Source organism: Carcharodon carcharias, chromosome 21 (assembly GCF_017639515.1).
Source record: "Carcharodon carcharias isolate sCarCar2 chromosome 21, sCarCar2.pri, whole genome shotgun sequence".
NCBI lineage: Eukaryota > Metazoa > Chordata > Chondrichthyes > Lamniformes > Lamnidae > Carcharodon > Carcharodon carcharias.
The window spans coordinates 25,586,165-25,600,829 of NC_054487.1; the positions used below are offsets into that span (position 1 = coordinate 25,586,165).

Consider the following 14,665-nt stretch of genomic DNA (forward strand, 5'->3'; position numbering starts at 1 on the left):
ATTCAGCCAGCTTATTTCCTGCAAAGACTTCTCTTCCTGCCCCTTCATTATCAAAGGTTGAATTTTGGCTCCCTCTTTTTCCTCATCCACAATATTCAGATATTCAGTAATGTCATCAGCAGGCACAGGATTAGCTTTCTGTTCACACTGAGCTCTAGCTTTCCAGCATTTTCCCTGACCCGCAATCCTCTCTGTGCCGTCAGATGTCCTGACTGTTGCTATGTCATAAATAAAGATAAATTCCAATTTCAGGTCCTGCCATAAACACCACTCCCTTGCCACTGACTATTCCCTTCCTCAATCACCTGATCAGACTAAATTGTTTCAACTAAAGTTTCAAACCCCATATCATAATCCATCAACATGACCACTTAAATACATGTCCATCCGTTCTGCTGTTGAAATTCTTATCCACTTTTATCACAGCTAGATTCAATTTTCTCAGTATAATCCTTGCCAGTTTCTCAAACCGCATCCCTCCACAAATTCTAACTCAGTTGACTGTAACCTGACTCACTCAGCCAAAACTCTTGCTTGAGCTGACATATTGACTTCCTATCCCCTAATAAAATGAATTAATCCAAATTCTGGTCTTCAAATCATCCATTGTCTTGCTCAAACTTTCTTCTGCAACTTCCCCCAACCTAACGTTCCTTATTGCACCCTTCAGCTGGTGAATTCCTACTACTATTGGTGACAAAGCCTTCAGTTATATTGGACCGAACCTTTGGAACTCTGTTCCTCAATCTATCGGCCTCTTCCTTCATGTTAAAAAAAAATCTTAAATCATATCTTTTCAACTAGGGTTTTGGTCCCAATTCCCAAACCATTTCTTCGTTTTGTTCCTTTTATTTTTGCCCCCTAATGCTAAGTACCTTGGGACATTCTTCTGCATATGGTCCCACCATAAACACTAGCAGGCATCACAGGCAATAATGAGTCTGAAACTCATTAGCAAGTCACCATCAGCTTAAGCAGTCTTTGCATGACCTCTATTACCAATTGCTGAAAGGTTTTCTTACAAATGTGTGCTTTTTTAAAAATAAACACAGATCTTCCCTCTTTGCTCCCCTTTAGGCCTGTTGAAAGCCAAATTAGAAGTATCTTCCAAAAAAGCATACAAACAGCAGCTAAGATGGAAGCAGGGCAATGATGCGTTAACTCGGCTCAAATGGTAGCATTCTCACCTCTGGTTCACAAGGTTGCACAAATTCAAGCTACACACTTGAACACAAGTCTCAATATAGCACTGCTGGAGCTTCCACCTTTTGGATGAGAATTAAACTAAGGGCTAATCACCCACCACCTTCTGGGACATTACAAGGTCCTGTAAAATTATTGGACGGGCAAGGTGTTTGCCTGGTAACCTGGAGCATTTCTCCTTCATCCCAGTGTCCATTTATTCACATGCTGTTTGCGGGAACCTTGCTGTTCAACAAATTGTCTGCATAACAAGAATGATGACACTTCAAATTAAACCATGATTGTAAAGCATGTTAGGATGGAATGGGGAAGGGATAAGCACTGTATGAATGCATGTTCATTCTTTTTTTAATGGGCCCTTTTGACTTCCACCTTATTTTTCTCCTTCCCAGTGAAGAAACTACACCTCAAGAGGAATAGTTTCATTCAGAAGATGCATCCTGAACACTCAGCACCATTCCTTAATTAAGATCTTCCAACGACCTATGTTGCCTGTATTCAGTATATCAGTGAACATGTCAACTGATTAACTACAGAGTTACTTGAAGCATTCTCTCATATTCTCTCATTTATATTATGATGAAATTTACAAACTTAACAGGTGAAAGAAAACTTACTTCATCCTGATAAATGTTAGCCAGAAAAAAAATTGGAAGAAAGGTTAAAAAATATAATACTATCTAATCTATTGTCAAATAACTCAAAATGTATTCAAAAAGCCAACATATGTTATGCTAAGATGCTGGAATAAAGTTTCCTAAATTAAATTTAGATAATTGCCTTTCAAATAAGATTGAAATACATGACACTTTTGAAAGAACTTCAACAGCACATAAGTTTCAAAGATGAGTTAAAATTGTTATCCTGGGAGTTGCAACAGTGATTACACTTCAAAAGTACTTAATTGGCTATAACGCACCTTAGCAAGGTGCTATAGAAGTGCAATTCATTTGTAGATGTAATTTATCTGGATTTTCAACAGGGTTTGCTAAGGTGCCCATAACAGGTGAATGAATTAGGTCACAGAATGTAGAGTCTGGGCAGAATGGATTGCTAGCTGACTTCAAGACAGAAACAGAAAGTGGGAGTAACTCTTTCGAGTACAAACCCCTTCCCATCTGTTTCAGATGAAGTTACATTGTTTCATAGTTTGCCATTGTGAGATTTGAACTCTTGATCTTGGGGTTACAAACCCAGTACCATAACCACTTGGCTATTTAGGCCAAGCTTAGAAAGTGGGAGTAAAGGGTAGTTATTCAGAGTGGCAGAAGATGGGAAGCAGGTGTTGCATAAGATAAGTGCTGGTACCACTGCTTTTCACCACTTGCATTAACAATTTGGACTTTGGAATCAGAAACCTAATTTCTAAATTTGCAGATGACACCAAATTGGACAGGATAGTCAATACTGAGGAGGACTGCAACAAATTACAAGAGAACATTAATAAACCTGCAGAATGGGCACATAGTTGGCAAATGAAGTTCAACGCAAATAAACATGAGGTAGTATATTTTGAAAAAAAAAACCAGGAGATCACTTACTAAGTGGAAGGTGCAAGTCTAGGTGGGGTAGAGGAACAAAGGGATTGCGAAGTATACATACAACAATCACTAAAAGTTGAGCCAGAGGTTGGCAAGGCTAGATAAAAACTTATAATTCCACTCAGACACCAAAGATTCCTGGGAGTGGGAAAAGCAATTAGCCACTCACAAAGGTGTACTAAACCTTCAAAATCAATCACCAGCTTAAAATTACTGTTACATATTTGCTAATGCTAAAAAATATTAGAGCCTAAAGTTTATTCACAGAAAATTACAGGCCCCTGTGAAAGCCCAATTCATTATACCATAAAGACCATAAGGTTTAGGTTGGCTATGGAAAAGGACAAAGAACAATCCAGAGTAAAAGTAGTTAACAGGGGGAAAGCCAACTTCAATAGTGTAAGAATGGATCTGGGCTGAATAAACTGGAGTCAAAAATTGGCAGAAGAAATGGTAGCTGAACAGTAGGCTACCTTCAAAAATGAGATAGTTCAGGCACAGTCAAAGTATACTCCCTCAAAAGGGAAAGGTAGGACCAACAAGTCCAGAGTTCCCTGAATGGCAAAAGAGATAGAAATTTAAATTAGGAAGAAAAGGCATGCTTATGACAGATGTCAGGTAGAAAATACAATTGAAAACCAGGCTGAACATAGAAGGTTCAGAGAGGAGATGAAAAAGTAAAGAAGAAAAGCAAAGAAGGAGTATGGAAAGAGATTGGCAGATAATATAAAAGGATATGCAAAAGTCTTCTATAGGCACATACATTGTAAAAGGGTGGTAAAGGAGGAGTAGGGCCGATTAGGGACCAAAAAGTGGATTTACACATTGAGGTAGAGGGTATACCTGAGGTACTAAATTAATACTTTGCATCTGTCTTTACCAAGGAAGAAGATGCTACCCAAGCCATGGTGACATAGGAGGTAATTCAGACGTTAGAAGAGTTTAAAATTGATATGGTGATGGATAGGCTATCTGTACTTAAAGTTGATAAGGCACCTAAACCAGATAATATGTATCCAAGGATACTGAGGAAAGAAAGAGTGAAAATTGTGGAGGCACTGGCCATAATTTTTCAGCCTTCCTTAGACTCAGAAGTGGTGCCAGAGGACAGCAGAATTGCAAACATTACAAAAAACTGTGTAAAGATGAGCTCAACAACGACAGGCCAGTCAGTTTAACTTCAATGGTGGGGAAACTTCTAGAAAAAATAATTAGGGACAAAATTAATAGTCACATGGATAAATGCAAGTTAATTAAGGAAAGCCAGTATGGATTTCTTAAGGGAAAATTGTGTTTAACTAATTTGGAGTTAGGATTGATGCTGTTGATATGGTGTATAAGGACTTCCAAAAGATATTTGATGCAGTGCCACACAAAACACTTGTGAGCAAAGTTATAGCTCATGGAATTAAAAGGATACAAAATTGGCTGAGTGACAGGAAACAATGAGCAGTGGTTAATGGATGTTTTAGGGCTGGAGGAAGGTTTGTTGTAGAGTTCCCCTGTTGGGACACCTGCTTTTTCTGACATGTATTAATGATTTAGACCTTGGTGTACAGGGCATAATTTCAAAATTTTCTGATGATATGAAACTTACAAGCACTGTGAACTGAGAGTAGCATAGTGCAGAACTTCAAAAGGACATAGACAAATTGGTGGAATGGGAAGACAGGTGGCAGATGTAATTCAATGAGGAGAAATGTGAAGTAATTTGTTTTGGTCGAGACAATGTAAAATAAAAGGTACAACTCTAAAGGAGGTGCAGGAACAGAGGGCCCTAGGTGTATATGTGCATTAGTCATAGAAGGTGACAGGACAGATTGAGAACATGGTTAATAAAACATACAGTATCCGGCACTTCATTAATAGGGGCATAGAGTTCAAGAGGAAGGAGGTTATGTTGAACTTGTATAGGACACTGGTTTGGCCTCAGCTGGAGTATTGCGTCCAGTTCTGGGCAACACTCTTTAGGAAGGATGTGAAGCCATTGGAAAGAGTGCAGAAAAGATTCATGAGAATGGTTCCAAGTGTGAAGAACTTCAGTTATGAAGTTAAATTGGAGAAGTTAGGACTGTTTTCTTTGGAGAAAAGAAGTTTCACAGGAGATTTGATAGAGGTATTTAAAATCATGAGGGGTCTGGACAGAGTGGATGGGGAGAAACTATTCCCACTCGTGAAAGGATCAAGAACGAGAGGACACAGGTTCAAAATAATTAGCAAAAGTGGTATGAGAAAACAATTTTTTCACATAGCAAATGGTTAAGGTCTGGATTGCACGTTCAATCCAGGCATTCAAAGACTGTTATTTTAAGAGGAAGAATATGCAGGGTTACGGGGAGAAGGTGGGAGAATGGCATAAAGTGAATTGCTCAGAAAGCAATTGGCCTCCTTCTGCACTGGAATGATTTAGTAATGCTGTGAATTTGCAAGTTCTCTGGAAGGAAATAAGTTACATTATATAGTGTCTTTAACAATAGTAAAACATCCCAGGGCACTTCACGGGAATATTATAAGCAATATATGACAATGTGCCAAATAAGGAAGTATTAATCAGATTAAAACTGCTTGGTCAAAGAATTAGGTTTTAAGGAGTGTTTTTAAGGAGGAAAAGAGGACGAGTAGTGAAATGGTTTAGGAAAGGGGGTCCAGAGGTTAGGGCCTTCTAAGCTGAAGGTGCAGCCACCAGTGGTGGGGCATTAACAGTCAGGATGCTCAAGAGCTCAGAATTAGAGGAGCAATATTTCAAAGGTTTGTGGGACTGGAAGTGACTACAAAGAGGGAGAGGGATGGAAAACAGAGGGATTTTAGAATAAAGATAAGAATTTTCAAAATCAAGGCTTTGCTTAACCAGGATGTAGGACAGTGAGATTTGGTGTGGGTTATAACACAGGCAGCAGAGTTTTGGGTGATCTCAAGTTTAGGGCAGTTAGAACATGGATGGTCAGGCAGTAGTGGATTGGAATAGTCAAATCTAGAACTAACAAACAGATGTACGGGAGTTTTAGCAAATAAGCTGAGTCAGGGGAAATTACAGAGATGGAAACAGGCAGTCTTAGTGATAGTGTGGGTGTGTGGTCAGAAGTAATCTTGGGCTCAAATATAACACCAAGGATGCAAACAGTCTGGTTCTGCCTCAGACAGTTGCCAGGGAAGGGGATAGAGTTGATGGCTAGCGAATGCAGTTTACCGAAGGATGGCAGAAGACAATGGCTTCTCAAAATTTAACTGGAGGAAATCTGGATGTTGGACAAGCAAATCTAGAGATAGTTGATGGGTTAAATGAGATTGCAATGAGCTAGCACTGAGTGTTGTCAGCATACATGTGGAAACATGCTGTGTTTTGGATGATGTTGCTAAGGAAAAGTATGCAGGTGAGAAATAGTAAGGGGCGAGGACTGGTCCTTGGGACAACACCAGAAATAAGGGAGTGGGAAGGGAAGCCATTGCAAATGATTTGCTAGAACCAGGCAAATACAGTCCCACCCAGTGGAACAGCAGTGGAGGAACATTGGAGGCCGGAGGGTGTGGTCACCTGGGTCAAAGGTTGCAGACAGGTCAAGAAGGATGAAGAGAGATGGTTTACTTTAGTCATAGTCACCAAGACGAAGTCAAAGGGACTGAACAGACATCTTCATCCAAACTAATCTTGTAATCATTAAACAATCAAAAAAAAACTGTTTACTTTGAGTTTTAAAAGGATAAAATAGGAAAGGGGATAAAAGATAGAAAGGAGGAAAGAAATCATTCAGTTATAGCTGACTATGATAAAATCAGCATGGAGACATCAATGCTCTACAACAAATAATGGGCAGTTCTGGGATGCAGCTTTACATAAAATGTTTGAAAGAAAACAAAATAACTTTTTTTGATTTCCCCTCATGATGGTATGCCGATCCTCATTCAATCAAATCGAGTTGATAATTACTGATAGTACTAAGCAGTTTTTGGTCATCTTTCAGACTTTGCCTGTTGGGTTTTTAAGAGGCTGTAATGAGGGATTTTTAGTGTGCTCATATCAATATGTGCTTTCCATAAAAATACCAAATAAATACAATAAAAATAAATAGAAATGAGTTGTTTTATGTGCCTGTGCCCAAATGATTTTTGATCAGTCAGAAAAATAAACATATGAAAAGAATGAAATAATTAAAAGGTAGTTATTGCACAATTCAATTTCAGAAAACTATTTACAGTACTATCAAATTTTCCCAAGTAAAGATTTGTTGCTTGACTAGATTTTAATTTATGAAAGTGATGGTCAGGAACATGATCTTAAACTTCAAGAAACACGTAAGGGCATTAGAAAGGGTATAGAGGTGGTTTCCCGGCTATTACCAGAGATCAGGGATTTCAGTTATGAGGAGTGATTGGAAAAGTTAGACTGTCCATCTTGAAACAGAAATGGTTCACGGAGGCTCAGTAGAGATTTTCAAGATAAGAGGTTTTGATGGAGTAGGGAATTCCTTCTGGTCAGTGGGTCAATAACTAGATGGATTCAAAATCATTGGAAAACAATCTAGAGCCGAAGAGAATTTTTTTTCATGCAGAGAGTTGCCGTCATCTGGAATGTTCTATCAGAAAAGGGTGGTGGAAGCCAATTCCATGAATAATTCTAAAAGGGAGTTGGGCAGGTAATTAAGGATGAGGAATTTACAGGGTTCTGGACAAAATTAGGGACTAAGTACAATTGTTCTGTTACAAAACCAGTACAGGCACATGTGCAGGCTGAATAACCTTCTTCTGAGTTGTGAGTTTCTAAGATTCTATGATTCTAAACAGAACGATTTTATCACCAAAAGCCTGGTGATCTTCAATATAAACTGTACAACACAGCATTTTATACAAGCTAGCAATTCAGACTTGAGAAACATGCAATTATATTCATGCATGCTTACTAATCAGTTTGAACATGCACACTCATAACATTAGTCATAGTCTTAGACTTATCAAGACAGCATGCATTTGCAAAATAAGTTACAAAAATATACAAATCACATCTTGAAAATGCACAGAAAATGTCAAAAAGCACATGGAGCTCTTACATTCATCTCCAGCTTCGGTTGTATTCAAACTTAGTGTGTCTGCTGTACAGTAGTGACTGAGGACAGATTCAAAATTTTGTAGGATTTACATTACTGCAGGGGTCTCAACCTTCTTGCTTCTGAAGTCCCCCTCCTGTGTTACAAAGCTTTCAGAGGCCCTCTGTGACATAAGTATTTCTTCTGTAAAAATATTCTCTCAATGCTGCTTGTACTCACCATATTACAGCTGCTGCTATCCTGACAATGCAAAAAAAATTGGTCTCTTACTCTCATCCCACTTGCTCTTACTCCTCACCTGACCCCCCAGTCTCCCTCTTTCCTCCTCAAACCCCACTTCCTTCACCACCTGTTCGTGGCACATCAGCCAGTCCAAGTTCTTTGGTCAATCATCTGCCAAACAGCTCTTTTCCCCCACATCGCCAACATTTTTATAACTAACAAACAAATACAAAAAAAATGGAAAATACACTTTAAAGGCCTGTTTGATTTTACACCAAATTGCACTTTTGTTCAGATTAATGTTTTATTCCTGGCGACTCCAGAGAAATCCCGAATGGTTGAAATTCTAGCTGGGGGCCAACATTGAGAATGAACAATCAAGTCTGCTCGTGATGCTTCCCTTGGTAAATCAAGACTGCTAACACATTGAAGCATTTTAAGCCAGAGGTCCATGGGAAAGTTCACAGGATCCACCGTAAATAACTTCCAGAATTTAAAGAAAAAAATAAAGGTGGGATCAAACAGGTGGTTCCAGTCCCAACTCAGGTCTCCCACCACTCCAAGTCTGTTGCACGGCAGCAGCAGTTGCTGCTCGGTCCATCCAGCACCCCCCACCACTTCCTGAGAAGGGAGAGGAATGGCAGTTGATAGTCTGAGTCCAGGTCGCAGAAGAAGAAGTGAAGTTAGGCACTGCGGGCCAACCAGCACTCCTGTAACCAGTGAATACTTGTAAGATAGCAGAAGAGAAAATGGGGGGGAAAAGTTAGTGCAGAAGTTTTAAAATGAATGTGCAAAAGGTTTTGCTGATACCAAGTGTCAATCCTAATAGCTTCCCAATGTTGACATATTCTGCTCTTTTTCCCCCAAGACTGCAGCTTGCTGTTTGAACCGATCAGTGCTTTCTCTCCTTGCAGTTACCACCTTGTCCCTTCTTCACTGATTGACAATCATAACTGTATGAAGAAGAATGGGGCAAAAGAGTTCAAATTTGAAACAGAACTGCCACTGACTCACTTCAATAGCTGCAGCCATGATGCTTGAACTGAATGAGTTGCAGTTGCTGCTGGCGATGTATGGCAGTGAGAGCACCAGAGTGAGGGGTGCAAATAGAAGAGCAGCTGTCCCAGTTAGTCCAGGGAAGTGGGAAACAACTACCCAAGCAGCATGGCGTTAGGACAAATGTGGAGAGGGACGAAATGTGCAGCAGGACCTGGGAGAAGAGCAGGGTGCAGAGCACTCAAGTATGGGGATCTGGACCCAGACTATCAACTGCCATTTCTCTCCCTTCTCAGTGAGCGGCAGGGAGTGGTAGGGCGGGGGTGCCCGGCTGGACACAGCAGCAGCTGCTGCCACCATGAAACAGACTTTTGGGAGTGGGGGAGGTCTGAGTTGGGACTGGAACCATCAGTTTGATGCCGCCTTTACATGATGGCGTATCTTTCCTTTTTTAAAATAAAATCTGATTTTTTTTTTAAACTCCTGGAAGGTTATTTATGGTGGATCCCTTGAACTTTCTCGTGGACCCTGGCTTAAAACGCTTCAATATTTTTTGAGGCTGTACATGATCAAGCGCTACATGAAAGCAATTTACAAAGAAATGAAAAATGTGGTCAGTAAGTTGAAAATAAATTAATGCAAATGATATGCAAAAGCAAGTGATGATGCACAGGTAGAAATTATACAAGCAAAAACGTCATTTAGGCATAACTGGCAAGCATTTCTAACCTCTCTATTAAAGATGCACAATACTGAAGTTTGGATCGCAATATATCACTGCACTGCAAATGATGCATGACAAATCCTTCCCTAACTTGTCAAACATTGGGGAATTCATTCTAAAAAAAGTCATCTTGAATTTAACGACCGCAATTTATGATATTTGATTAATCATTTTGTTTTATCCCACTGAACACCATGCAATTTAGTATTCTAATTGAATGCGTAGAATTTGTTAGCCTATAACATCTACTGATAGAAGTCATATTGTGTATTGTGGATTGTTTTCACAGAAGTTGTGCACATTTTATTTTGGCTTCCTTCACAGAATTGTCTTGGAAACCTTTAAAAAAAGGTTGTTTCAATTATTCTGGCATTATCCTACTCATTGGCATTGAAGTTAACATAACATTCGTTCAAATAAATGCCCATTGACTTTGGAACAGATGCATATCAGAGAATATGTTCAAAGACTCAATAAACATGTCCATCTCCACTATTCTTCCCATGACCTACATTATCCACTGTCACTGATAGTAAACAAAACATACCAGAGACACAAACTTAACCAGTAAAACCTGGTGACAGCAGAACATAGATCAAACAACAAGACCAAAACATTGGCTTCTTTTTAAATAAAGTTGCAGGCAGCCTGCACAGTATGAAAGTTGCGACAGCCTCAGTGTTTCGGTGATTGACAAAAACCCTACAATATTAACCTGTATATAGAGAACTGCCAAAATGACTCTACTTGCATTCAACAATGCCGTTGCCATGCAGGGAAATAATATAAATCTAACAGCATTTACTAACAGTCATAAAATAATGAAAAATTAGTCTAAGAAGCAATTTCAGTTGTATGATGCCAGACATGAATTCAAGGATTCAGGTGAACAACAATAACTTTGTATTTATAAAGCACCTTTAATGTAAGAATACATTACAAGGCAATTCATAGGGGTGTAATCAGACACCAAGTTAAAGGAGGAGATTTTAGGATAACTTGATTAAAGAGGTACATGTTAAGGAGTGTTTTAAAGGAAGAAGTGGTGGAGAGAATTCCAGAACTTAGGGTCTATGAAGCTGAAGACACAACCACCAAGAGTGCTGCAAAGGGAATGGAAGGTATACAAGTGCCCAAAATTGGAGGAAGGCAGGGTTCTTGGAGAGTCATAGATTGGAGGAGGTTATGGAGATAGGAAGAATTAAGGTCATCATGGGATTGTACAATAGGATGAAAACTTTAAAATCATGATATTGGAAGACCAGGAGCCAGTAATCGAGCAGAGGAGTGATGGGAGAAAATGAGACCTAATGCAAGTTGGATGAGATCAAGTTTATGGAGGGTACAAAATGAGACACAGCCTGGACAGCACTGGTATAGTTGAATCTGAAGCTAACAAAATCAAGGGTTAGGGTTTCATCAACCAATATGTTGAGGCAGGGCCAGAGACAAGCAATGTTACTGAGTTGGAAATAGGCAATCTTTGTGATGGAGAGGATATGGAGTTGAAAGCTCAGCTTAGGATCAAATAAGACACCGAAGTTGGAAACAGTCTGGTTCAGCTCGACAAAATGCAAGGAAACAAAGTTGGTGACCAAAAACAATGAATCCTGTCTTCCTAATTTTTATTTGGAGTACATCACAGCTATTCCAGGACTGGATATCAGGCAAGACGTTTGATAACATAGAGGCTGCAGAGGGGTCGAGAGGCGTGAAATAGAATTTGATGTTGTCAGCGTACACGTGGAACCTGATGACATTTTCAGATTGTGTCATTGAAGCAAATTAGAGTAGAAATAGAAGGGGGCCAAGAATACAAGGAATTCCAGAGGTAATGTCAAAGAAAAATGCAATGAACTCACTAATAATGAATTATTTATTGATTCCATCTATATTTTATTTGCAATTAAGCTTTTCTTAGCACGGTTCATTCATTATTAATTAATTAAATTTTATGTTCAAACAATGACACAATGTTATTGAATTCTGACAAGTGGCCCCATTATTGAATCAGACAGTACAAATACCTTTAGGTTGTAATGAAGTGACAATCATAAGGAAAATCATAAGAAATTAGAATACATGAACAAGCATAACAGATGGAGAAATAAAAAATAAAAAAACTATTTTTTAAATTAACCATGTTAGGGAAATAATTGCCATTAGAAGGAGTATCCCTTTGAGAATGCCAAGTCACTGAAGTAGTCGGATTTCATTCTTTGCTCCAATTAACTTGCAGCAAGAAATGGAAGAAATATAGACAAATATGTACCCTGCATAGAACTATAATTAGCTATGAGATAAAAGCAAAGAAACGGAGTGAATCAGATAAATTTCTAATTGTGCTACTGCATTCAATTCAGCTGTCATACCTCAAACTGTGGCCAGTTCATGGGCATTCCTGGACCAAATGTACCTCTGAACCATTTAAGATCCTCCTTGGGGTCTGCTGACTTAATAGCACATTCCAGCTCTTGATAAACAGCGCTATAACTTTGAAAGTAAATAACAACAAAGCTGAAATTTCTTTAGTCACACATTTACATTGTACAAAAGACTACGACAATCATTGTGTGAATGTGATTCTTCCCCACACCCTGCGTTCCCCCCCACCCTGCCCCCAACCCACTGTACTATTTCTAGAGCACATAATTCAAATACATTTGTAAAGCTACTTTATTATCAGGACACTCAAGAATTAGCAAATGAGGGGGAGATGGTGGCGTAGTGGTAATGTCATTGGACATCTAGAGGCTCAGGCTAATGCTCTAGGGGATTGTGGGTTCAAATCCCAACATAGTACTTGGTAGAATCTGAATCCAATTAATAAATTTGGAATAAAAAGCTAGTCTCAGTAATGGTGACCATGACAACTATCATTGATTGTTGTAAAAGCCCATATGGTTCACTAATGCCCCTTTAGGGAAGGAAATCTGCCATCCTGACCTGGTCTGGCCTACAATGGAGTCTAGACGCACAGCAATGTGGTTAACTCTCAAATGCCCTCTGAAGTAGCCTAGCAAGCAACTCAGTTCAAGTGCAGTTAGAAATGGGCAACAAATGCTGACATTGCCAGCGATGCCCACATCCCCTGAAAGAATTTTTTAAAAATGATTGTTTCTTTTTGAAAACCACAAGAAAGCAATGGTTTCCAGTTGAAAATCATTCAGGCTTCTGCAGCTTCTGACTCCTGGTACAATCACCAAAAAACAGAAATCATTACAGCTTCTGCAAATCCTGTCTACTGGTCCAAATGGTAAAAGAAAACAAAAGAACAAAACTGCTATAATTGCAATTCTTTTTATAGCTAGAAAGATCTTTTCATGCAGTTAAGCAATCAAAGATTTCTTTCTGCTGCCTGTAAATTTCAGATAAGAAACAAGCTTATGACCAAATCATAGCTTTGTCTGGACTTGATCTAGACTCAATTGTTGTAAAGACTTTTTTAAAAATCATCTTTGTCCCATCACTTCTTGATTTTGAGCAGCTCTAGCAAACTGGCTTATTTGAATAATCCTTCATAGTTCATCATACAGCTTTAGCTTTATGCAAGGAGCCAACTTTGTGGGGAATGTGGAAAGTCTAGCTAATAGGTCAAACTTAAAAGGACGTGGACACATAAAAAAAGATAAATAGCTGCCCAGTGGAGTAAATATCATTTCTACCATTAGAAAGTGCCAAAATTAATCTTATCGATTTGTCAACCCTTGGCAAGGCTGGGAGCAGTGAAAAGTGGTAGACAAAAATGAAGTGAAAGGAATCTCATTGCAGAGGCATGAAGTGAATTATTTGGAAAAGTAACTTCTTAAAAAATTAATTCATTCACGGGATGTGGACTTCACTGGCTGAGCCAGTATTTATTGCCCATCTCTAGCTGCCCTTGAGAAGGTGGTGCTGAGCTGCCTTCTTGAAACGCTGCAGTCCATGTGGCGTAGGTACATCCACAGTGCCGTTAGGAAGGGAGTTCCAGGATTTTGACCCAGCGATAGTAAAGGGACAGCGATATATTTCCAAGTCAGGATGGTGAGTGGCTTGGAGGGGAACTTCCAGGTGATGGTGTTCTCATCTATCTGCTGCCCTTGTCGTCCTTCTAGATGGTAGTGGTCGTAGGTTTGGAAAGTGCTGTCAAAGGAGCCTTGGTGAATTCCTGCAGTGCATCTTGTAGATGGTACACACTGCTGCTACTGTGCATCGGTACTGTGCATTGGAGGGAGTGAATGTTTGTGGATGTGATACCAATCAAGCAGGATGCTTTGCCCTGGATGGTGTCAAGCTTCTTGAGTGTTGTGGGAGCTGCACTAATCCAGGCAAATTGGGAGTATACCATCACACTCCTGATTAGTGCCTAATAGATGGTGGACAGGCTTTGGGGAGTCAAGAGGTGGGTTACCCGTCACACAATTCCTAGCCTCTGATCTGCTCTTGTAACCACAGCATTCAGTTTCTGGTCAATGGTAACTCCAGGATGTTGCTTGTGGGGGATTCTAGTGATGGAAATGTTATTGAACGTCAAGGGGCGATAGTTGGATTCTCTCTTGGAGATGGTCATTGCCTGGCACTTGTGTGGCAAGAATGTTAGTCCAAACCTGGATATTGTCCAGGTCTTGCTGCATTCGGACATGGACTGCTTTAGTATCTGAGAACTCGTGAATGATGCTGAACATCGTGCAGTCATCAGCCAACATTCTCACTTCTGACCTCATAAAGGAAGAAAGTCATTGATGAAGCAGCTGAAGATGGTTGGACTGAGGACACAACCCAGAGGAACTCCTGCAGTGATGCCCTGGAGTTGAGATGACTGACCTCCAACAACCACAACTATCTTCCTTTGTGCTAGGTATGACTCCAACCAGTGGAGAGTTTTCCCCGATTCCCACTGACTCCAGTTTTGCTAGGGCTCCTTGATGTCACACACTGTCAAATGCGGCCTCGATGTCAAG

General features: G+C 39.7%; 1 protein-coding gene across 9 annotated transcripts in view; it reads right to left on the reverse strand.

Moving 5' to 3' along the window:
* The window catches only part of LOC121293187 (protein kinase C and casein kinase substrate in neurons protein 2-like), a 123,167-nt gene that overhangs the window by 15,529 nt on the left and 92,973 nt on the right, over window positions 1-14,665 (reverse strand). For all 9 annotated transcript variants that reach the window (XM_041215978.1, XM_041215984.1, XM_041215983.1 and 6 more), the window contains one exon: window positions 12,098-12,218. In XM_041215978.1, the coding sequence (XP_041071912.1) occupies window positions 12,098-12,218 (121 nt within the window). The remainder of the gene's footprint in view (window positions 1-12,097; window positions 12,219-14,665) is intronic.